This window comes from Pantherophis guttatus, chromosome 8, assembly GCF_059756535.1.
Source record: "Pantherophis guttatus breed Tessera chromosome 8, ASM5975653v1, whole genome shotgun sequence".
In the NCBI taxonomy this organism is placed as follows: Eukaryota; Metazoa; Chordata; class Lepidosauria; order Squamata; family Colubridae; genus Pantherophis; species Pantherophis guttatus.
The window spans coordinates 70,021,548-70,046,035 of NC_142070.1; the positions used below are offsets into that span (position 1 = coordinate 70,021,548).

A 24,488-nucleotide genomic window follows, 5' to 3' on the forward strand; every position below is an offset into this window, starting at 1 on the left:
GTCTTTTTCTTTTTCTTTTTTTCTTTTTAAGATGTTAATGGATGAAATTTGGAAGGGAGGGTGAGCAATTGTACTTAATTTTATACCGGATCAAACCCTTGCTCTAAAAAGATGTATTTTATCTATGTTTAAAAATAAAAATAAATAAAAAATTTCTTCAAAAACAAAAAATGCAGCGGGCAAGGCAAATCCTGCCTTAGAAGACCGGGGTCTCCAACCTTGGCCACTTGGAAGACTTGTGGACTTCAACTCCCAGAATTCTGAGGAGTTGAAGTCCACAAGCTTTGCTGGCTGAGGAATTCTGGGAGTTGAAGTCCACAAGTCTTCCAAGCTGCCAAGGTTGGAGACCCCTGTTAGAAGCTATTGCTATTGGGAGACAGACTCTGTTCTGGTAACCAGCCAGCCAGCCAGCCAATCAGCCTAACGCCCTTTGGCGTTGCGTGCAATCGGGCTCCTCCTTCGCCTCCTCCTCCCCTTTCGGCTTCACCGTCCCTTCTTCCGCCCTTTCGCAGCGCGCCCCGCGGTAGGTAGAAAGGAAAGGCTCGAAGGCGACGGGTGCCGAGAAGGCCCCCGCGGGGGAAAGCGCATCCTGCGCCCGTTTCCTTTCTCCAGGAGGCTCCTCGTTCCTGCAAGAAGCGGGGCAGAAGTTGCTTTATTATTATTATTATTAAGGCCAAAGGCTGCACCTGCGTCGATTCCCCAAGGACCTTTCCTGGTTGGTGCCTTAGGTGGGAAGTTGGAAAAGTATGCTGGAAGAAGGTTTGTGTGTGTGTGTATTTGTGTGTCTCCCACCCTCTTGCCAAGAGGACTTTAATGCAGGGGTGGGAAACGGTGGCCCTTTTATGACTTGTGGGCTTCAATTCCCAGAATTCCCGAGCCAGCCAAAAAAAAACAACCCTACTTCCTTGTAATTAAAAGCCCACTTTCTCCACAGTGCTGGAAATGTGGGCATAGCAATGGAACCTACTTCCACCAATGGTGGACATGTCCACTGGCAGCCAAATATTGGATGAAAATACGGCGATGGTTGCTTGAAATTACACACTGTAGAATAGAACTGAAACCTGAAACTTTTCTGTTGGGACATAATCACTGCAGGGAGACTGGCATTCGCACAAGAATGGAAGAATGAGGACTTACCGACGGACTCAAAAATAATTTATAAAATTATGGAATGTGCGGAGTCCGACAGACTTACAAAACTGATCAAAGGTAAAAGAGATTCAGATTTTTATAGTAGTTGGAACATGTGGTATGATTGGATCCAGAAACGATGGGAGAGAGATAAAGGTTAATGTTGGATTATAATTATAGATGATGGTATAATTATGGTAATCAATAAGTATTGGAAATGTAAATTTGTATATAAGAATATGTAAATAATTTCTATTTTTACTTTCTGATTATTGGTGTATATATACATGGATATTTTGGTGATGTTACACCGTGATAGAAAAACTATTATATATATATGTTTTTGTTTTTTTTGTTTTTTTTGAACTATAATAAAAATTTATTAAAAAAAAAAGCCCACTTTTTCTTATCCCATTTTCTGGAACAATGACTCTGCCTCACTTTCTACATAATGTTCCTTCATCAGACACTTGGAGACAGCTACAGTAGTGGCCAAACATTGTGGAAACCTTTTGGGAAAAGTGTATTTTCCAAAACTAGCTAATAACACCACTTTTTTTTTCTTGGAGTAGTAGCATAAAATTATAGATCAATGGAAAGATCATTTAATCAGGAATGCAATGCAATAACTTTTATGAAGAATTTGCTATTAGAACAGCCATTACAGTATAAAGAAGAAAAGTGAAACACATAGAAAAAATGAGATGTACAAAAATTATCACCAAGTCAGTTAATACTTAGTTGGGTAACCTTTAGCATGGATTACGGTCTTACAATGTCTTCCCATGGAGTGAACCAAGTCTTTTAGTTCTGCAGCTGTTACAATGTGAAACCAAGATTGAATGGTTGCTTCTATTAACTGGGTTTTATTGCTGGGTCGCTTCTGACTAACAAGTGTCTTTAGTCGGCTCCATAGATTTTCAGTTGGGTTAAGGTCTTGGCTATTCCCAGGCCATTCCAGCAGTGGAATATGATTATCTTGAAACTCCAAAAAAAAAGTGTTATTGGCCATCAAACCTCAAAAATACACTTTTCCCAAAAGGTTTCCACAATTTTGGCCACTACTGTATCTTGTTTCTCTGCAGCCTGAGAGTGAAGATATCTGGCTCGGGAATTCTGGGAGTTGAAGTCCACAAAGCATAAAGCGGCCATCCTCACCTGAATCTTCTGGATGTGCAGGAGCAAAGCGTGAGCTTCTCTGGCGAGCCAAGGGTGAAGGCCCCTCTGTGTCTCGGACACTGCTATTTGGCTTCCAAACTGGATCTGGTCCTGGCCTGGATAGAGTCTTCTGAAGCAGGCTGGAAAATATTCCAGTGCATCTCCTTATAGACCAGGGGTCTCCAACCTTGGCAACTTTAAGACCTGTGGACTTCAACTCCCAGAATTCCCCAGCGAGCTTCGCTTTGCATTCTGGGAGTTGAAGTCCACAAGTCTTAAAAGTTGCCAAGGTTGGAGACTCCTGTTATAGACTGATAAAAAGGGTGGGGAAATGCTATTCCACCATTTTTAATTTTTAACATAGGAAAATGAGAAATGAATCAGAACAGATGACCCTGGAATTTGTTCCCATGGTGATCAGCTAAATAGTTAACTACAGGAAATTCATAAGTTAAGAGTTCAGGGCACAAATATATATATGTGTGTGTAAAATTAAAGTTCCAAAACGGTATGTGTTTAGGTCAGTTCATCACCTTTGCATGCACCTCAATATGTTGTATAAAATGTGTTGTCTGTTGGGGCAGGCCTGACTATAATCATACGCACACACAACATATATACATACATACATACCAGGGGTGAAATCCAGCAGGTTCTGACAGGTTCTGGAGAACTGATAGCAGACATTTTGAGCAGTTTGGAGAACCGGCAAATACCACCTCTGGCTGGCCCCAGAGTGGGGTGGGAATGGCGATTTTGCAATATCCTTCCCCTGACATGCCCACCAAGCCACGCCCACAGAACCAGTAGTAAAAAAATTTGGATTTCACCACTAATATTAAAGTTTCAAAATAGTATCTGTTTAGGTGAATTCATCACCTTTGTGCATATATATGTATGTATGTATCACATACATATATCTGTGCAAAGGTGATGAATTCACCTAAAGACATACTGTTTTGGAACTTAAATATTAATTTTATTCTATATCCCTGCATTCTACTTTATCTTAGCTCTTTTATCTTTATTTTATCTAAGTATATTTCATTTTACCTCACTGTACAGGTGGTCCTCGACTTACGATCACGGTTGAGCCCAAAATTTCTATTGCTAAGTAAGATAGTTGTTAAGTACGTTTTGCTCCATTTTACAACCTTTCTTGCGACTGTTGTTAGGTGAGTCATTGCAGTTGTTAGTTGGTAAAACGGTTGTTAAGTGAATCTGGCTTCCCCATTGATTTTGCTTTCAGAAGGTCACAAAATGTGATCATATGAATCTGGGACACTGCAACCATCATAAATATAGAATAGAATAGAATAGAATAGAATTCTTTATTGGCCAAGTGTGATTGGACACACAAGGAATTTGTCTTAGGTGTATAGGTATAATGTGTATAAGGTGTATAATATGAACCGGTTGCCAAGCCATCTGAATTTTGATCATGTGACCATAGGGGTGTTGCAACAGTCATCAGTGTGAAAAATACTCATGTTACCTGTTACAGTGGTCAAGGACTATCTGTAGTCTATTTTATCTCATTTATCTATACTTCACCTTTACTCATATTATTGCATCTTACTATAGCTCATGCTTTCATATGGTCAGATGATCAATTTTGATCCTTTGGGAATCCTGAAACAGTTGTAAATGTGAGAACAGTCAAAAGTCCCTTTTTCGGTGTTCAGTTGTAACTTTGAAGAGTCAGTTGTTAAAGGAATAGTTGTAAGTCAAGAACTATCGGTATAGTAATGCTGCCTTTAACTACAACTTTGGCTTCATAACATTACAAACTGGCTTCTTTTAATTCTGTAAAGCTAAATGAGTATAACTTAATAGTTTAAAAAAACCAACTTGCAAATTTACTAGCTCTTTATGATATTTTATCTCTTTTCTATATTTTATTATTATTTATTTTAATCTTAACAGATGTTTAAGCAATACAGTACAGTATAGTACAGTAGTGCCCGATGGAACATGGGCATGTGAAAACATGAGTAATTCTCCCACTCTATGTCTGAATTATAGTATATATCTGGGCTTTCTCTTTTAAATAATAGAAAATAGAATAAAATCCTTTTGTACTCAATGCCACAATATCAGAATAATTATCAGAACTATAAATATAAATGTAACGCATACTATGGAAAACATTCTATTTTATATAGCCACCGATTTTGTAGAACACAGCTCTGTACATTAAAATATATATTCCTTTCAAGTTTAAAATTATCTGTTATTGGGTATGTTTTGTAAGTTTTTTTAAAAGAACATTTTTATTTAAATTTTTTACCTCACCTTTATTATTTTTAAATAACTCGAGGTGAACATAACTAATACGCCTTCCTCCCTTTTTCCCCACAACAACCCTGTGAGGTGGGTTGGACTGAGAGAGTGACTGGTCCAAAGCAGTGGTGGGTTGCTCCTGGTCTGCACTGGTTTGCAAGAACCGGTAGTAAAAATTTGTAGTAGTTCGGAGAACTGGTAATAACATTGGCTGGCCACGCCCCCGAACCGGTCCCCGCCCTGATCGCCGCTCGCTTACCCCGCCCACCCTCATCAGAGGCTTTTTTAAAAAAAAACTTTTAAAAGCATTTTTTCTACAATCTCTTCGGCCGAAAAAATGCTTTTAAAAGTTAAAAAAAAAAAGCCTCTGATGATCACGCGGCTCAGCTGAGATCGTCAGAGGCTTTTAAAAACATTTCTTTTTGCAACCTCTTCGGCCAGAGAGGTTGTAGGAAAAAAAAATGCCTTTAAAAGCCTCTGGCAATCCCAGCTGAGTTGCCTAATTGTCAGAGGCTTTTAAAAGCATTTTTTTCTGAACCTCTTAAGGTTGTGGAAAAAATGCTTTTAAAAGTTAAAAAAAAATAAAGTTGGCCATGCCCACCCAGTCACATTACCCCCCCCACTAAGCCACGCCCACAAAATAAGCCACACCCATAGAACCGGTAGTAAAAAAGTTTAGAACCCAAAGTCACCCAGCCAGCTTCCATGACTAAGGCAGGACTAGAACTCACTGACTCCTGTTTTCTAGTCTGGTTTATTAACCACTAGACTAAACTAACTCTCAATTAATTGATTAGTTGTTGTTTTTTCTTATTTACATATGCAGGATAAATATTGAGAATGGCTCTGCATGAGATGGTTCAGACTGCGGCCAGATTATATCCTGAAAGAAGAGCCGTGTGTTTTGATGCATGTAACCATCAGATTCCAGTTTCCTACATGTACAAGACAGTTATGAGCCTTGCTACAGAACTTACAGACTTCCTGAGGAAACATTGCAACCTTACTGAAAATTTGGAAATAGGTCTCTACTGTAACCCAGGGATAAATTTACCTTCTTGGATTCTCGGGTAATGCTAATGCTTTTACAGTTATATAAATTGGTTCACATAAATGCAGGACATGCTATTATCACCTCATTACCATGATTTTTAAAGTATTTATTTGTATAATATGCCCTATTGAATTTGCCTCCTGCAATTTTAATATCACTATAGTAATGTATTAATTTTTAATAGGATATATGATATTGGCACAAATATCTGTAGAATCTTAACTTTTTTTGCTTCACAACTTAAGCCACTAGATGGAGTGAGACATACAGAAATAAACCCTCTTTATTTTTAAAACTTTGGCCTTTATATATTGGCACTCAATATATGCCAATATATGGCACTCATATATTAATCTTTGTCCAATATCCTGTAAAATATTACAGAACTACATAGAAAGCCATAAGCTTCTCTGCTGGTAAGAACCCTTTGTAAGTTTGGATGCCTGAAAGTAGCTTGCTTCATTTTGCTAGACTTCTACAGGTACCTGCTGCTTATTCTCCCATCGATCCAGATGCCTTGCCCAGCCTCTATATTTCCTTTATGAAGAAATGTGGTTTCCAATACGTCCTTGTTGAAGAAGATAAAGTTGATGTAAGTGCAATGCTTCCAATTTCTATTTTAATTGGGATATTTAAAATATAATTGGAATTCTACAAACCTTCTGCTTAGGTTACAATTCAAGGTGTTGGTTATTACCTTTAAAGCCCTACATGGCTCAGGGCCACGTTATCTTCGAGACCGCCTTCTACCACATAGCTCCCAGCGACCGGTAAGATCCCACAGAGTTGGTCTCCTCTGGGTCCCGTCAGCTAAACAATGTCAGCTGGCGGGCCCGTGGGGGAGGGCCTTCTCTGTGGCTACCCAGCTCTCTGGAACCAGTTACCTCCTGAGGTCCGGACCATCCCCACCCTATTGGCCTTCCGGAAAGCGGTGAAGACCTGGCTTTTCTGGCAGGCCTGGGGCCGTTGATCTCACTGTTGCAATCTTGTGAGATCCAGACATGAATGGTGTGAATGGGTTTTAATGTTTTAATTTTTAAATGTTTTTATAATGGTTTTTTAAAATGCATTGTAAGCCGCCCTGAGTCTTCGGAGAAAGGCGGTATATAAATTGTAATAATAATAATAATAATAATAATAATAATAATAATAATAATAATAATAATAATAATAATAATATATGTACAATGAAGTAAACCCATAGAATTTTAAGTAACATAATTATATCCAGTGGTTCCTTGGTACTCAACTGCTTTGAAACTCATCAAATGTGGTACTTAATGCATTTTGATGCAAAAAATGTTTCCCCTGTACTCATTGTTTGTTTGGTACTCAATGCACAAGCTAGAACCTATCAGTTGTTGGCTGCCTTGTGACTCACTATATTATTCCTTCATAGGAAAAAAATGTTTGGTATTTATTGTTTTTGGAACTCATCATGCCTTCCAGAACCAATTAATGTTGAGTACCAAGGTACCACAGTAGGTAATCCTTGGTTTACAACCTTATGACTTCATTACAGCTGCTCAATAACTGTTTGAAATTACGATAAGCCCAGAATGGGCACTTCTGGTCATTGTAAAATATCTTCCCTCCCGCACACCTTTACGACTAATTGCAGAGTCACATGACAACAATTTGTGATGAATTTTGTCAATTTCTGCCATTTTTTTTGTCAGTTTCTGACAAAAAAAAATATCCATTCAGATCGCATTTACGACCACGGTGCTTGCTTAACAACTGATGATTCAGTTAATGACCGTGATGATTCACTTAAAATCAGGTCTAGTCATGTAGGTGCCTGGACGTACAACTGTTAACAACTTATGACTGGAAATCTGGTTCCAATTGTGGTTGTAAGTTAAGGACTACCTATAGCAGGGGTGGGCAATTGTGGCCCTTTTACAACCTGTGGACAGCCAAGCTGTCTCAGGAATTCTGGGAGTTGAAGTCCACAGGTTGTAAAAGGGCCACAGTTGCCCACCCCTGACCTATAGTGATTAAAGTAGAAGGCTAACAACCAGGAGAACCTTACACACAAAGCTGGGTAACCCTAGGCCAATCACTCTCTCAGCCCTAGGAAAGAGGCAATGGCAAACTGTACTGAAAAATCTTGCCAAGAAAACTACAGGATTTTATCCAGACAGTCTCCCAAGAATCAGACATGATTGAACCATTAATTAAAAAAAAAAGCTTACAGTATGTTCAGTATCTCCCACCATCTTGCCTTCTCTCAACTTCTTTTTCAATTGCTTTCTTTTTCCCTCCCCAGTTATGAAGGTCTTCTCCAATAACTCTTTCTTTCACATTTTATGTCCAAAATATCTGTTGCTTGGCAACTGACTTACATTTATGACGGGGTTGCAGTGTCCCAGGGTCACGTGATCCCCTTTTGCGACCTTCTGACAAGCAGAGTCAATGGGGAAGCCAGATTCACTTCACAACCGTGTTACTAACTCAACAGCTGCAGTGATTCACTTAATAAATGTGATAAGAAAGGTTGTAAAATGAGGCAAAACTCACTTAACAAATAGCTCACTTGGCAGCATAAATTTGGGGCTCGATTGTGGTCATAAGTCAAGGACTACCTGTATTCTGCATTAATGATCATTTGGAGTTTTGCAGCCCAAATCTTGTTGTCCTACCTGTTCTGCCCCAGCTATGGACCCCAAGGAACGCAGCACACACAAAGTCTGTACAAACCTTAGTTTACTAAATTAAATCAGTCTTTTTCAAACAAAGGCTATTAATTAACTTTCTTAACAGCGTACAAGAATCCAAAGAATAAATAATCGTAATCTTACTAGGATTGGCAGAAAGCCCAGAAGCAATTTGCAGAGAACTAAGAGCAAGATGCGAAGGAGAATGAATGAAGTTGTTCCCTGCAAATTGCCTCAGTTGTCGTCCTTCCTTAAATAGGCTAAGGAAGTGGCCAGTTAGCCCCAAGCCTTACTCTCGAGGAGACCTCCTCCTGAGGAGCCACTCCTGCCTTTTGGCAGCTCTGAGCGCCCGTGCATTGAGAAGAGGCTCCTCCTCTTCTTCCTCTTCACCCATGGAAGCTTCTGGAGGTTCTGAAGGCCCTGGCTGAATCCCCACCTCTGGCACCACATCTTCTCCAGCCTCCTCATTGTCCGACTCGAGTGCCAGCTGCACAGGCTGCTGACGCAGCACCATACCAGCTTCCTCGCTGTCGGAATCAGCTACTAGCTGCACAGGCTGCTGACGGGCCACAACACTACCGTAACAACCACAGTGTGTTCCTAGTTTTTGCACTTGTTGCAGAATCACTTTGGGTTAAAAAACAAAACAAAACACCATATTCCCTTGAAAAGCATCGTATTTGATTAGCTGCTCTAAATTTGTTTGACTTTATTCGTTGTGACTAGACACAGAGAAGTAAACATGCGAAAGTTGTGTTAGAATAAGTTTCTTTTTTTGTTTCCAGAAATTCACAATAACCTATGGACACTTGTACAGCCAACATTCCCTTCAAATGCGGAGAATTGGTTTAATTCTTTTCCAAAGCCACAGTGGTGTTCAGTTGACCAAATATGTAAATGCAGGTAGTGAAAGTTCTGTGGTCAGAAACATCTGTAAAGAACAGCAACATGATGTTGGAGCACCCAAAGATCTGTTGGATGTCAGAGAGAAACATTCCCTGGCATATGTTTTGCACACATCTGGAACAACAGGGCTCCCCAAAATTGTGAGGGTGCCTCATAAAAGCATCGTACCAAATATCCTTCATCTTAGGTAAGTTTTCCATATACACTTAGTCATATATTTTGATAAGAGGAGTGGTGCGGTGGCCTAGAAACGGAGCTCTCTCCTCACAGTCAGGAGGCTGTGAGTTCGATCCTAGGTAGAGGCAGATATTTCTCTCTCTGGGCACACTGGGAATATATCTGCTAAACAAAACTCCGCGTTGGTGACAGGAATGGCATCCGGCCATTAAAACACTCTCCTAGCTCCATTCAGTTGCCCAGACCAATAGTGGGTTTTAATTTAGTTTGCAACCCGTTCGCTCGTGCACGCATGTGCAGAAGTGTCCGGGCAGGTGGGTGGGTGGAGCCACCCTCCACTACCACTACCAGTTCTCCTGTTCCAGGGTGAACCGGTAGCAACCCACCACTGACCCAGACTCCACCCCGCAAGGGATCATGAGGTCATTAAATGAAGATGATAATGATATATTTTGATAAGAAGGAAAGGTTAACAAAAAGAGCAACAATAGCATAAATTGTGTTGGACTTCCAGTTGTTTGCTTCTTATATAATTGGAATAGATCTGAGATAAACTCATAGATCTTGGTTTTTTTGTTTTTTTTTAATTTGATTTATATGCCGCCCTTCTCTGGAGACTCAGGGCGGCTTACAATGTGCTCAGCAATAGCCTTCATTCTTTTGTATATTTATACAAAGTCAGCTTATTGCCCCCACAACTGGGTCCTCAATTTACCTACCTTAGTAAGGACGGAAGGCTGAGTCAACCTTGAGCCTTGGCGAGATTCGAACCTGCAGTAATTGCAGGCAGCTGGTCTTAATAACCAGCTTAATAACAGGGTGCCTTAGACCACTGTACTACCAAGGTTTGCAAGTATTCCGCCTTTAGACAAAAAAAAAGTATGGAAAGCTATAATGTATGTTGGAAATGAATCTCATTCTGGGCTCATCTCATTATAATTCTCCCAACTTTTAGAAGGGCTGCTTAGACTGCAACTCAGACTTTCAGGGTGTAGAGTTTGTGTAATGCTGACCTGAATTAGAGGTGGAATTGGAGGATTTATAACTTGTTAGCGGGAGAAAGAGTCTGATTAACTTGGTATATGCAAAACTGCTTAAAGTTTCATCTAAATCTAATTTCTCAGAGATGTGTATTTTTTCCTTATTCTAGAGAGCTTTTTAAAATTACTCCAGATGACGTAGTGTTTATGGCCTCTCCTTTGACTTTTGATCCATCAGTCATTGACCTGTTCATTAGTCTGGCGAGTGGGGCATGCCTGCTAATACTACCCACAGTGATTAAAATGATGCCACAGCAGTTATCCAGGGCTCTCTTCCAGAAGCACAGAGTGACCGTATTGCAAGTAAGAAACTTGTTGTTTGGAAACTTAATTAAACTATCCACTTGTCTTGTTTGCTTGAATAAGGAGAAATCTTACCAAGGCCATTTATATTGCAGATTAGCCCAAGGCTATCGTATGCAGTCTGTAGGAATTAAAAAATTGTGTCAATATACTGTACTGTATGTAGCACCTAAACTCAACATTAAGAAAACTAAGATCATGGCATCCGGCCCTATCAATTCCTGGCAAATAGATGGGGAAGAAATGGAGTGTTAGGATATGGTTTGAGCCTAACTAGTTGTCCAGGTAATATGAGTGTACTGTAACTTTAATCTGTAAATGTATTATGTTACTTTAAAGGTATTCATTGTAATGCTGAGTCATGCTGTAATTAGATAATGACTGGTTGTGAGAGTATTTAAGCAAGGTATTGTAACGTGTTCAGTTGCTGCTATGATATACTGCCATTAATGATGAAGCTGCTATGATAAGCTACCATTGAGAGGAGTTGCTATCTGCTAATCATCGTTTGATGGATCTGCTACCATCGTGGTTTGTGAACCAGAGTGAGTTTGTTATTCTAACCAACTAATGTTTGTTTGGTAAGAAGATATCTGTAAGTACTGGACTGATTTAACTGGCAAGGACTTGGAATTTGTTTAAAGACTATGAGACTGTTTTTCTACTATAAAGTAAGCTTTTGATAAACCAGTTTGCATATCTCTTATTCATTGCTCTCAGCAACGTTTCCTTGTGCATTTACTCTGCTGGTTGGTAACACAACACCAATATCCTTAACATGGAGGTAGTGACAGATTTTATTTTCCTGGGCTCCAAGATCATCGCAAATGGGGACTGCAGCCAAGAAATTAAAAGATGCTTGATCCTGGGGAGGAAAGCTATGGCAAATCTAGACAGCATACATTCTTCAGTGTTTTAGTCTCCAGTCTCCTAATCATCTTTGTCTCTCTTCTCGGCACTTTTTCAAGAATCTCAACTTCTTTTTTTTTATATTGTGGTGACCAAAACTAGATGGAGTTTTCCAAGTGTGGTTTTACTAAAACTTTATAAAGGGTAATACCAATACTTCACATGACTTTGATTCTATTCCTCTGTTATTGCAGCCTAGGATTGCATTGGGAATGCTGCAATTGTTGTGATTGTGAAAAATAAGTCATACGTCCCTTCTTTCAGTGCCGTTGTAAATTTGAGCAGACACTAAACAAACTATTGTAAAGTCGAGGAATAGCTGTAATAACCTTGAATCCTGCTTTCTTCAGGCTACACCAACTCTTTTGAAAAGATTCGGAGTTGAACATATTAGATCAAGTGTATTGACTGTGGATACTTCCCTGCGAATCTTAGCTCTCGGTGGAGAAGCCTGCCCTGCGCTTAGCGTGTTGAGAAGCTGGAAAGAAAAAGGAAACAAAACTCAACTCTTTAATATTTACGGCATTACTGAAGTTTCGTGTTGGGCCACATGTTACAGGATTCCTGAGGAGGCTTTCGACATGGATCATCGGTAGGAAAATGTTCGTTTTTGCTGCCCATAAGGCTCAATCAGGGGTGGGCTGCTGGGGGTTTGCAGAGGTTCGGGACAAACTCTAGCTAAGATTCTGTGCAGTTCAGAGAACCCCCAAATCCCACTTCTGGCTGGCCCCACCCGCCCCTCCCAGGAGTCCCCATGCGGTCCCACGCACCCGTTCAGGAAGGGTGAAAAACAGGCATACCGGAAAATCAGGAAGGCCGGAAACGGGCCTGTTTCTGACCTCCAGAGGGCCTCCAGAGCCTGGGAACGCCGTTTTTGCCCTCCCCAGGCTCCGGAGGCTTTTTTCAAACCTCCGGGAGGGCGAAAATGGTGTTCCCAGGTGCAGGAGGCTGACTAGGCCACGCCCACCATGGCCACGCCCATCCAGCAACCGGGCAAAGAACCCCTTGCTAAAATTTTTGAAGCCCACCCCTTGGCTCAATGCTGTGGGGATTTTGAATTGGGAATGTTTCATATGTGAAATGGGTTGTTTTATCCATTCCAGAAACATTTTGAGTTCAGAGTTGGGCGTGCATCACTTGAACCATGCATACTTCTGGAATGAGCCAAATCATTCATTCCAAACGCAGAACACTTGAACTCAAAGCAGTCTTTTAAATTCAGCATGCTGTATACTTAAAAGTACACAACTGAACTTGAGTGCTGGACATAATTAAAAGTGACTGAGCCACGTTCTGCAATATTTGACTTGTGGATAAAACATGTAAATGTTGGCAATGATTTTACTTTTTATTTTTTTTGATCTAATTAATACTCGTGAACAATTTGGATAGTGGCTTGATTCTTTTTCTGATGGTCTGAATGAAGAAATTAGTTCTTTACTTACTGTTCATCCTTGTTTCACATCTCTCTCTCTTCTGCCGGCTCACCCCATCCTTTTTCAGATTTGATTCCCCTGTACCACTGGGAACACCATTATCTGGAACAGCAGTTGAAGTCAAAGATGCTAATGGCTTACTTGTCCAAGAAGGTGAAGGCCAAGTATTTATAGGTAATTTTATTTTTTATTTTTTAATTAAAACAATCATTACTTGAAGATGATCATAATAGCCATTGGATTCCAGTGAATGAGGAAGCTATTTCCAGGGCGCTAACCAGAGGTTGTATTCAGCAGGTTTTGACCAGTTCTGGAGAACCGGTAGCGGAAATTTTGGGTAGTTAGGAGAACCGGTAAATACCACCTCTGACTGGCCCCGCCCCCATCTATTCTCTGCCTCCCGAGTCCCAGCTGATAGGGAGGTAATGTGGATTTTGCAGCAACCTTCTCCTGGAGTGGGGTGAGAATGGAAATTTTACAGTATCCTTCCCCTGCCACGCCCACTAAGCCACACCCACAGAACCGGTAGTAAAAAAATTTGAATCCCACCACTGGCGCTAACGTTTGACTACAAACTTCTAGAGATTTCTGATTAGGTAGTGCGGGAATTAGTTTGGCCAGAGTATTAAAATAGTAGGGTTTTTCTTACCTATAGTTAGTAATTGGAATAATTGGGAACAGCCCAGCTATTAGATTGAAGACTTTGAATGAGCTTAAAAGATTCCCCCAAAATAAGCGATTTTTTTTTTCTAACTGGGATTTAAATATTTTGATTTCTGAACACTATAAAATAAAAATGCAGTTAAAAGGTTTTTAAAAACTGGCATCAGATTTTAATAATTTGACAAGATGTTTGTTTTCAACCTCATCAGTAAGGCAAAGTCGGGGGTTAATTGGAATACAGGTAGTCCTCGATTTACAACAGTTTGTTTAGTGACTGTTTGAAGTTATAACGGCACTGAAAAAAGTGACTTACAACCGTTTTTCATACTTGCAACGGTTGCAACAGCCCCATGGTCACATGATCAAAATTCAGATTGCTTAGCAATTGACTCATATTTATGATGATTACAGTGTCCCAAGCAGGGGTAGGGTTCTACTTACCTTTACTATCGGTTCGCAATGGGATCGCGCAGAAGCTTCTGCGCATGCGCAGATCGCTGATGACAACATCCGGGACAGTGGGCGGAGCCTCCCGCGGGTTTTATGACCAGTTCTTGCAAACCGGTCTGAACCGGGGGCAACCCACCACTGGTCCCAGGTCATGTGATCACCTTATCTGACTTTCTGACAAGCAAAGTCAATGGGGAAGCCAGATTCACTTAACAACCATGTTATAAACTGCCGTGATTCACTTAACAACTTTGGCAAGGAAACACAAATTTTTAGCTCTTCATTCGAGGACTACCTGTACTGTGTTTTAAACACTTTATTTTGAGCGCTACACTTTCTTGTAATGCTATGCAGTTATGAATCTGGATTCTCGGAATAATGTACTCCCAATTCCCATCAATTTCAGCCTACACAAAGAGTAGCTATGAATGGAAGTTTTAACCTAGTGATGGAAGGCGCTATAATTACTTTGCATCACAGTCAGAAGTGGCTATCGGCTATCATGCTAAAGAATTATAATACGCACAAGGCTCTAATGTTTTTGCATTTTCTCTTATCTCACATCAAAATAAGCCAATATCAAACCATGGGAAGCGAAGTAGGCTTATTAAAAATAATCACAGTTAATGTTTACGCACAGGAAGCTATATTCAACAAAAATGAAAATAGAGCCTTCTGTATTCTTCATGGAGCAGATAGGACAGTGGCAGTGTGCAAGACTGAACTCTCTCACGCTACATGCAGTAGTTCAGTGTGATAAAAATTACCGTATTTTTCGGACTATAAGACGCACTTTTCCCCCCCCAAAAAAATGGGTGGAAATGTCTGTGCATCTTATAGACCAAATACGGGCCTGTTTTTGGCGTCCCATTTTTGCCCTTCCTGGCCCCCAGAAGCACTCCCAAACCCTCTGCGCGTCCTGTTTTCACCAAAAATGGGTCCATTTTTGCCAAAAACGGGCCTGTTTTTGGCTTTCTCAAACCTTCCACGCATCCTGTTTTCACCCTCTCTGGCCCCCCAGAAGCACTCTACAGGCCAAAAATGGGGCCATTTTTGGCAAAAACAGGAGACGTGGAAGGTTCGGGAAGCCAAAAATGGGTCCGTTTTTGGCCTGCAAAGTGCTTCTGGGGCTGGGGAGGGCGAAAACGGGACACACGGAGGCCAAAACCTTTTTTTTTTTCTTGTTTTCCTCCTCTAAATCTAGGTGCATTTTACAGTCTGGTGCGTTTTGTAATCTGAAAAATATGGTAGCTATTAGATGGGTAAGTTGATCAAGTTTGAAAGACTCATTGTGTTGTTTTCCTGTATCGAGTTAATGGTATGTGGGAATGACTTTGGTAGACAGGAGGAAGAGCCATACAGCAAATAAGAGGCAGATAAGAGGCAGCTGAATCTGAGGTGTGGCAAACATTTCAGAAAGGATTCGCCCTAATTTCTTGGGCTGTAAAAACAATGGGGAGAAATACACTTTCAGACTTGCAAGATTCTGATAATGTAACCTTACAATAAAGTAGAATTCAGCTCATCTGGGTATGCTTTGCATCTGAACTATCTCACAAGGCTCATAAATCTCATTTTAGGGCAGTGGTAAAATCCATATTTTTTTTTACTACTGGTTCTGTGGGCGTGGTGTGGCTTGGTGGGCATGGCAGGGGAAGGATACTGCAAAATCTCCATTCCCACCCCACTCCAGGGGAAGGATACTGCAAAATCCCCATTCCCTCCCCACTCCTGGGGGAAGGATATTGCAAAATCTCCATTCCCACCCCACTCTGAGGCCAGCCAGAGGTGGTATTTGCCGGTTCTCCAAACTGCTCAAAATTTCCACTACCGGTTCTCCAGAACTTGTCAGAATCTGCTGGATTTTACCCCTGCTTTAAGATCATTTTTAGCCCGCATTATATGGATTGATAAGAGGAAGCCTGACTTACTGCTTAAAATTGCTCTGCATAGGAGGAAATGGACGCGTCTGCTTCATTGATGGCGAAACAACATTACCTGTGGACACCATGAGAGCTACCGGAGATTTCGTAAAAGTTAAGAACGCTGAAATGTTTTTCTTGGGGCGGAAGGACAATCAAATTAAGCGTCATGGCAAGCGTCTCAGCACTGAGTATGTACAGCAGGTGAGGTAATAGGTAACTATGAAAAGGTTTTTTTAAAACTAATACAGAAGTGAGATTGGGCCATGAAGAGTCTGAAAGATAGATATTACCTGAGTTTTTGAGATTACTTCGATATTAAGGTAAAGGTTCCCCCACATTTGCGTGCTAGTCGTTTCCGGCTCTAGGGGGCGGTGCTCATCTCCGTTTCAAAGCCGAAGAGCCAGTACTGTCCAAAGACGTCTTCGTGGTCATGTGGCTGGCACGAATAAACACCAAAGGCGCACAGAATACTGTTACCTTCCCATCAAAGATGGTCCCTATTTTTCTACTTGCATTTTTTACATGCTTTCGAACTGCTAGGTTGGCAGAAGCTGGGACAAGTAATGGGAGCTCACCCCGTTACATGGCACTAGGGATTCGAACTGCTGAACTGCCGACCTTTTGATCGACAAGCTCAGCGTCTTAGCCTTTGAGCCATCGCGGCCCTTTACTGTACACGCGGCCCTCCCGAGCTCCATTTTCGCTAGCAGAAGGTTGCAGGAGGCCGTTCCAGCCAAAAACGAAGATTGGGAGCCAGTTTTCACTGACAGAGCATTCAAGCCAACACAGGCACCCCGACACGAGTGACGTCAAGTTGACCACACCCATCCTGCCCCCCCCAAACGCTCCCCCCCCCCGAGGTCAAACACAACTCTGAGGTGGCCCTCAATGAAATCAAGTTTGACACTCCTGGTCTCTGCATTTATGGGACTGAAAGTTACTTGAATGATGAGGGGAAGAGAAATATAGGTGTTCATCTTCATGGATTTCTTCACGTTTTCTCAGAATTATCGTGGTTTTATTTTGCAGGTGGCAGAGAGCCTCTGCACAGTGGAAACCTGTGCCTTGATATGGTACCAACAAGAAAAATTAATTCTGTTTGTTGCCCCCAAAGCTGTTTCAAAGCGGCACCTTTTAAAAAAGCTCCAGGAACGTCTCCCAAGCTATGCAATTCCAGATGAGGTTTTGCTGATTGATACTTTGCCATTCACATCCCACGGTAAATATACGTATATATGCCTACTGTGTGTATTTTTCGGACTATAAGACGGACCTAAATTTAGAGGAGAAAAACAACAACAAAAAGTTTTGGCCTACCTTTTTTCGGCCCTTTTCCAGTCTTTTTTTTTTTTTGGCCTGTTTCCTGGGCTTTTTTCATCCTGTTTTGGGAGCTTTTTTCAGCCCATTTCCAAGGCTTTTTTTGGTCCATTGGGGGGGGGGGGGTTGCCCGTTTTTGAGGCTTTTTTGGTCTGTTTTCTAGGCTTTTTTGGCCCATATTTTAGATTTTTTTGGGGGGCCATTTTCTAGGCTTTTTTGGCCCATTTTTTAGGCTTTTGGGGGCCATTTTCTAGGCTTTTTTGACCCATTTTGAGGCTTTTTTTGATCCATTTTTTCAGAACAAACGGGCCACAAAAAGCCTCGAAAACAGGCCACAAAAAGCCCCGAAAACAGGCCAAAAAACCCCCTCAAAAACATGGCCCAAAAAGCCTCAAAAACAGGCCTAAAAAGCCCTGAAAATGGCCCTAAAACCCCCCAAAACGGGCCGAAAAAAGCCTCGAAAATGGGCCCCAAAAAGGTCGAAAAAAGGCCTGAAAACAGGGCATGCAGAGGCCAAAAAAGGGCTGGTGGGTGGGCGGGGCTTTGGAAATATTCGTTCTATAAGACCCACAGACATTTTCGCCCCCTTTTGGGAGACAAAAAAGTGCTTCTTATAGTCAGAAAAATACAGTATATTTATTTCTTAAATTTATAAGCCCCCCAATTCCATCACAACTCGGAAGGCAATACGGCCCAGACTAATTAAGACATAAAACCAGACGAGAACAAACGTACTGATGGAACACCAGTTCTACCAGATCAAACATCACACAAGGGAGCCATCTGCCACTCTGGCTCATTAATTCAGAGACCGATTGGGTGTTTTCTTCGGCTTCCAGATGTAAATAACATTTTATTGGAACGTCTTGTTACGAAAATAGCTTGTTTTTTTAGAGCATGGGGAAACCTGAGAGAAGCCAAGTCAGACTGATTATGTGCCATCAAGTCAATGTCAGTTCTTATACGGATCACATACAGAAATTTTCTCCAGGATGACCTGTTTGTGTGCGGTCCTTCAGATCTTGAAGTGCACTCACAACTACTGTGATACTTTGATACTCTGTCCATTCAGTTTGCTTCTAGTCATCCTCTTTTTCTTTCCACCTTTCCCAGCATTATAGACTCCTCGAGGGAGTTGAGAATATGTCCAAAGTCTGAAAATTTGTTCTGGTTATTTTTAACTCAAGTGAGAACACTGGATTGAGTTGTTCTGTGAGCCTCGTGTTTATTTTCTTGGCTATCTGTGGAGATTCTCAGTCCTGGTTGTCCCAAAGGTGCTTTTTGAAGAGGCAACTGGACTTTTTGGTTTTTCTTTGAAGACGTTTTGCTTCTCATCCAAGAAGCTTCTTCAGCTCTGACTGGAAAATGGGGAATGGAAGGATTTATACTCCTTGCAAACAGCTGGTCATTTGCATTCTTTTTAGTGAGTTGTTGAGGCTGCTTGGAGGTTTATCTGTGTCCATTTGCATCCCTCAGGTGATCCTGGGGACAGAGATAAACCTCCAGGTGGCCTTAACGACTCACTAAAAGCATGCAAATGACTGGCTGTCTGCAAGGAGTGTAAATCCTTCCGTACCCCACCATCCAATCAGAGCTGAAGAAGCTTCTTGGATGAGTAGCGAAATGTCTTCAAAGAAAAAAAGAAGAAAGTCCAGTTGTCTTTTGAAAAAAACACCTTTGGGACATTTCTTGGCTATCTGTGGTATTCTCAGGAGATTTCTCCAACTTCAGAGTTCAAAAGCATTGATACTATTTCTACTTTTCATTGTCCAGATTTCACTTCCATGGAGTGTCACATGGAAAAGTATTCCTCGCACCATTCTGATATTTGTAGATATGCTGGCACTCCTCGACTTACAACAGTTCATTTAGTGACCATTCAAAGTTACAACAGGACTGAAAAAAGTGATTTATGACCGTTTTTTCAAACTTACAACCGTTGCAGCATCCCCTTGGTCACATGATCAAAATTTGGATGCTTGGCAACTGGTTCATCTTTATGACGGTTGCCATGCCCTGGGGTCAAGCGATCCCCTTTTGTGACCTTCTCACAAGCAAAGTCAACCGGGAAGCCAGATTCACTTAACAACCATGTTACTGCAATAGTTCACTTAACAACTTTGGCAAGAAAGGAAGTAAAATGGAGCAAAACTTACTTAACAAATGTTTCACTTAGCCACATAAATTTTGGGCTAAATTGTGGTCACAAGTCGAGAACTACCTGCACATATATCGCAGCATCTGAATATATTTTCCAAGGGCTTCTTGGTTAATGTACCAAGTTTTAGTTCGTGGCATATTTCTTGATTGCTGGTCAGTTGGCATAAGATGGAAGCTATCCACCGTTTACATATTCTACGAAAGAACATAGTCACATCTCATTCCCTTGATGACCTGGAGCCAGTCCATTTTTCTATGTTTGATCCACAATTGGGCTTCCTGAATTGTATATACTGTATTTTTCGGCGTATAAGACGCATTTCCCCCCCACCCAAAAGGGGGTGAAAATTTGGGCGCGTCTTATACACCTAATGTAGTCCCGCCCACCCACTGGCCCCCACCCTTTGGCCTCTGCCTCCCAGCAATTTACCTCCTAGCAGCAAACAGCCCGTTTCAGCTTCAGCACAGCCTAATTAGCACAAACAATTGATTGTCAGTTGGATCAGCCTCCCGACCCTCAGCTGTTTCAGGCTGCAGGGATTGCCATTGCCTATTGCTGCACTGGCCTCCGCTGTTTGCTGCAAGGAGGTAAATTGCTGAGAGGCAGATTTTTTTTCCTTGTGCTAATCAGGCTGTGCTGAAAATGAAACTAAAGCAGGCTGTTTGCTTTTTGTTGCAAGGAGGCAAATTGCTCAGAGGCAGAGGCAGATTTTTTCCCCTTGTTTTCCTCCCCAAAATAGGTAGGTGCGTCTTATAGTCCGGAGTGTCTTATATTCCGAAAAATACCGTAGGTGTTGCATGAAGACAGTGAGATGTTCTGAGATTCCTATTTTTCTAGGCACGTGGCTGGCACAGTTCAAGACAAATAAATAATATACTGATTTCTTTTTGTTGTCCTTTGGTTGTCTCAATTTTCTAGGATACATTAGCAGTAATGTTGCTTGTTCTTTGACTTATTCTAAAGCCAGCTTGAACAGCTGGCATTTCCATCCTATTTTAGGGCTCTAATCTGTGTTGGATGATCCTAAGCATTATTTTAATAGTATGTACGAAGTCCAGCTAACCTGAATTGATGGCTAATCTCTGTACCACTGATTTGTGTTCTAACCAGAATCTCACTCTGCATGCTATGATGATGTTCTTATTTCTCTTATTCAGATATATCTATATCTACACTATATCTAAGTGTCTGAATGTGTGATTTGGAATATATATATTGCATTTAGTACAGTATATAGTACACATGGGAGTGGTGCGGTGGCCTAGAGGTGGATCAGGAGGCTGTGAGTTTGATCCTAGATATAGGCAGATATTTCTCTCTAGGCACGATGAGAATATATCTGTTGAAAAAAAAACTCCGCATTGGCAACAGGAAGGGCATCTGGCCAGTAAACACTCAGCTCCATTCAGTTGCCCAGACTCCACCCCGCAAGGGATTATGGCCGTGATGACAAACCTCTGGCACGCGTGCCACAGGTGGCACGCGGAGCCATATTAGTGGGCACGCCAGCTCAGCTCTGGGGTGCATGCACATGCCAGCCAGCTGATTTTCAGGCCTTCTGGGCCCACCAGAAGTAGGGAAACAGGTTGTTTCCTGCCTCTGGAGGGCCTGGGGTGGGTGGGTGGGCAAGGCCCGTTTTTCTTTCTTACCTGGCTCCAGATCCTCTCTATTTATCTGGGAAGGGCGAAAACAGCCTTTCCCACTCCCTTGGAGGCCCTACGGAGGCTGAAAGGGCCCATTTCCCGACTCCCGGTGGGACAGGAAGTGACTTTTTTGCTGTCCCCAGCCTCCAGAGACTCCTAGAGAGGCTCCTCTCTAGGAGGGGGGAAAGAGGGGTTGCCCGCACATGCGCGTGGGCACGTGCGCCGTGACCCTCCCCCGCCCCCCCTCTCCTGGCACGCGATGGCAAAAAGGTTAGCCATCACTGGATTATGGGGTCGTTAAAATATGATGATATAGTACGTGTGTGTGTGTGTGTGTAAAACCTGTTTGTAGTTTTACTTTCACTAAAATCATTTGTGGACTCAAACATACATATAGATTGGGCCTGCAATGGAGTGTTAAGTTACAATAAAGATATAGGAATGCTTTGTTTTATTATAATAAAAACTTGTTTTATTTTTTGCTTTGTGCAAAGGCAAAATTGATGTGTCCGAGCTGAACCAGATTTACAGCAGCCACCTGAATTCTCGAAAAAGTGACAGCAAGCTAAGCGAAGAAGAACTATGGCAAGGCTTGCAGAGTCTCTGGCAGGTAGTCAATTAAACTGCATTATTCCCGTATCGTAAGAATTCTCTTAAGCATCCATAATTCAGTCATTTGAACAAGGGAGAGAAGAACAGGAATGAATATTCTTGGGTCTTTGCATGCTGTAGCTTCTATCATTGACTTGGATTCTTTGCAATAGCGTTAGAGAAATTATTAATATTTCTCTAAAACCTCAGGACTCAGATAATGGTAGGCAGTTGTAATGAATAGCACTGTGCCCAATAAGACATTAATGCTTGCCTCTCTGGGATAAGTTGAAACGCGACTTATTTTTTTTTAATAAAGGCATGACCAAAATAATCAAACAGATCCAGCATTTCTGCATAGATTGGATATCAGAAATTCAAAATATCTGTTTTATTCACTGCACCTGTTTCTGATTTATTATAAGTGAGAAGACACGTTGAGGATTAACTGCCCTGTCTAATAAGCAAACCCTAGAACAGGATTAAATTAAATTAAACATTGAGCTTCTAATTTTTATGAGCTAGAATCCATAGTGGCAATATAGGTATTCCAATAAGTTGCGTCCTTTTACTGTGCTTGCATGTCGTTTCCCTATATACTGTAAAATTATAAAATGGCTACAGTCCTATATATCAGTAGACGTTCCTATCCATTTTATGGTACTAAAATGTTCAACCTGTACTGCATAAAATTTGATCAGGTGCTGTATCCAGAAACGTCCATGGCAATTAAGCATATGAATCAGTTACAACTTTGCTCAGATGGTGACTTTATCCATCACTTCATTTTAATAGTGTTGCTTCCTTTTCCCTTTTTTATCTGCTTTAAAAGATTGAAAGATAGTCTTCTTACCTTGCTTCAGAGAGCTGATGTCTCTTCTTAAGTATCAGTAGCATCTATAGCTTGTCTTAGTTTCTCTTTGAATCTATTTGGTCCTTACTGCTTTGTAGATTACTCACTTGCTTTGCTACTAGGTGTGTACTTCTGATGTAAATTAACCTATACATGATAACCAGTGGTAGGATTCAGCCAGTTCGGGCAAATCAGTTTTTAAATTGCTGGCTGGCCCCACCCCTCCCCAGCCCGCCCTTTCCAGGAGTCCCCAGGCGCCCCGCTTTGTCTCCCAAGTAAGTGCAGGGAGACCTATTAGGCCCAAAACGGGGACGGGGGTGCAACGCGCTCTCCCCGCGGCCCGTTTTTGCTCCCAGGAGGCTGCAGAGAGGCCTACTAGGCCCAAAATGGGGCACGGGGGGCGGTATGCCCCCCATGGTCCGTGTTTGCTCCAAGGAGGGGTGCAGGAGGCTGAGTGCTGCCTGTCACACCCCCTGGCCACGCCCACCATGGTCATGCCCACCCAACCGGTCATTAGGGCAGAGAACCTGTTGTTAAATTATTTGAATCCCCATCACTGACGATAACACTTTGCTTCTTCCTTTTTCTCCCTCTGCCCCCAGGCTATTCTTAATCTTCCAGATGGTTCCAGTTGTATTTTGGAAGAGTCACAGTTCTTGCCTAGTGGCGGCGATTCTTTAAAATTGCTGCAGCTTCATGACGAAATTGAACGTATGGTAGGTAGGCCTGTTCCTGACTTAGTAGAAATTATTCTCAATCATTCCATTAGCGAGATCTACAAACACGTCCTAAAATCAGCTTTCCCAAGGGACAACCTAACTATAAGCCCTCACAGTGCTGTAAAAAGAAAACCGAGTGACCCTCTCGGTGAAGAACCGAACAATAAGTATGTGGAGCTTACCCCTGAAAATTCACTGAAAACTGACGTGGGCCCCATAGGTTTTATTGCCGTTAGTCGAGGAAACCACTTGGTGTCTATCAATGAGCCTGTGAAAAATCAGATTGAAGCAGAACCGGCAGAAAAGGATGAAGTGTCGCCAGATAGCGACACGAATCTAAATATAACAGAAGATTATTCTGCTGAAGGAAATTTGGATGAAGCAAATCTTGGTGAAGTTACCCAAAAGCTGACATTGCATGTAAGATGGACCTCGGATCTCGGCAAATGTGTCGATGCCTCTCCGCTACTTGTAATCCCAGTTCCTGACAGATCGTCTGCTCTTGTTTATATCGGATCTCATTCTCACGTGGTTCAAGCGATTGGCTTACATTCAGGCAAAGTGAAATGGACAAGAAGCCTCGCAGGCCGCATCGAATCCTCCGCCTGTGTATCTAAGTGTGGAAACTTCATTGTTGTTGGTAAGTATTCAGAATCCTTGGTCGTATCCCGTGGAAAATACTATCAAAGAGTAATATATTTTGTAACGTAAAATGCAGTGAACAAGTGTTGCAGGATCTAATCTCGGTTTGTCACCAGGACCAGAAGTTTAGATCTTCTGAGCTTCCAGACACATTCTGTTCTGCCCCAGCTACGGACCCTAAAGAATGCAGCACACACAAAGTCTGTACAAACCTTAGTTTACTCAATTAAATCAGTCTTTTTCAAACAAAGGCTGTTAATTAACTTTCTTAACAGCCTACAAGAATCCAAAGAATAAATAATCGTAATCTTACTATGGTTGGCAGAAAGCCCAGAAGCAATTTGCAGAGAACTAAGATCAAGACACGAAGGAGAGTGAACGAAATTGTTCCCTGCAAATTGCCTCAGTCATCGTCCTTCCTTAAATAGGCTAAGGGAGTGGCCAACTAGCCCCAAGCCTTACTC

At 41.7% G+C, this 24,488-nt stretch overlaps 1 protein-coding gene across 11 annotated transcripts in view; it reads left to right on the forward strand.

Moving 5' to 3' along the window:
• The first annotated feature begins 440 nt into the window (after positions 1–440).
• Positions 441–24,488, forward strand: part of AASDH (aminoadipate-semialdehyde dehydrogenase) — a 35,413-nt gene continuing 11,365 nt past the window's right edge. For 4 of the 11 annotated variants that reach the window (XM_034411389.3, XM_087874932.1, XM_034411387.3 and 1 more), the window contains exons 1-12: positions 523–759; positions 1,099–1,212; positions 5,402–5,645; positions 6,101–6,221; positions 9,075–9,382; positions 10,523–10,715; positions 11,975–12,216; positions 13,128–13,234; positions 16,127–16,299; positions 17,128–17,317; positions 21,714–21,829; positions 23,266–24,022. In XM_034411389.3, coding sequence (XP_034267280.2) covers positions 5,416–5,645; positions 6,101–6,221; positions 9,075–9,382; positions 10,523–10,715; positions 11,975–12,216; positions 13,128–13,234; positions 16,127–16,299; positions 17,128–17,317; positions 21,714–21,829; positions 23,266–24,022 — 2,437 coding nt within the window. In that variant the 5' untranslated portion in view covers positions 523–759; positions 1,099–1,212; positions 5,402–5,415. Of the gene's footprint in view, positions 760–934; positions 1,213–2,219; positions 2,323–3,357; positions 3,468–5,401; positions 5,646–6,100; positions 6,222–9,074; positions 9,383–10,522; positions 10,716–11,974; positions 12,217–13,127; positions 13,235–16,126; positions 16,300–17,127; positions 17,318–21,713; positions 21,830–23,265; positions 24,023–24,488 lie in introns of those variants that run through there. The other 7 variants (XM_087874931.1, XM_060690848.2, XM_087874930.1 and 4 more) reach the window with 7 other exon arrangements.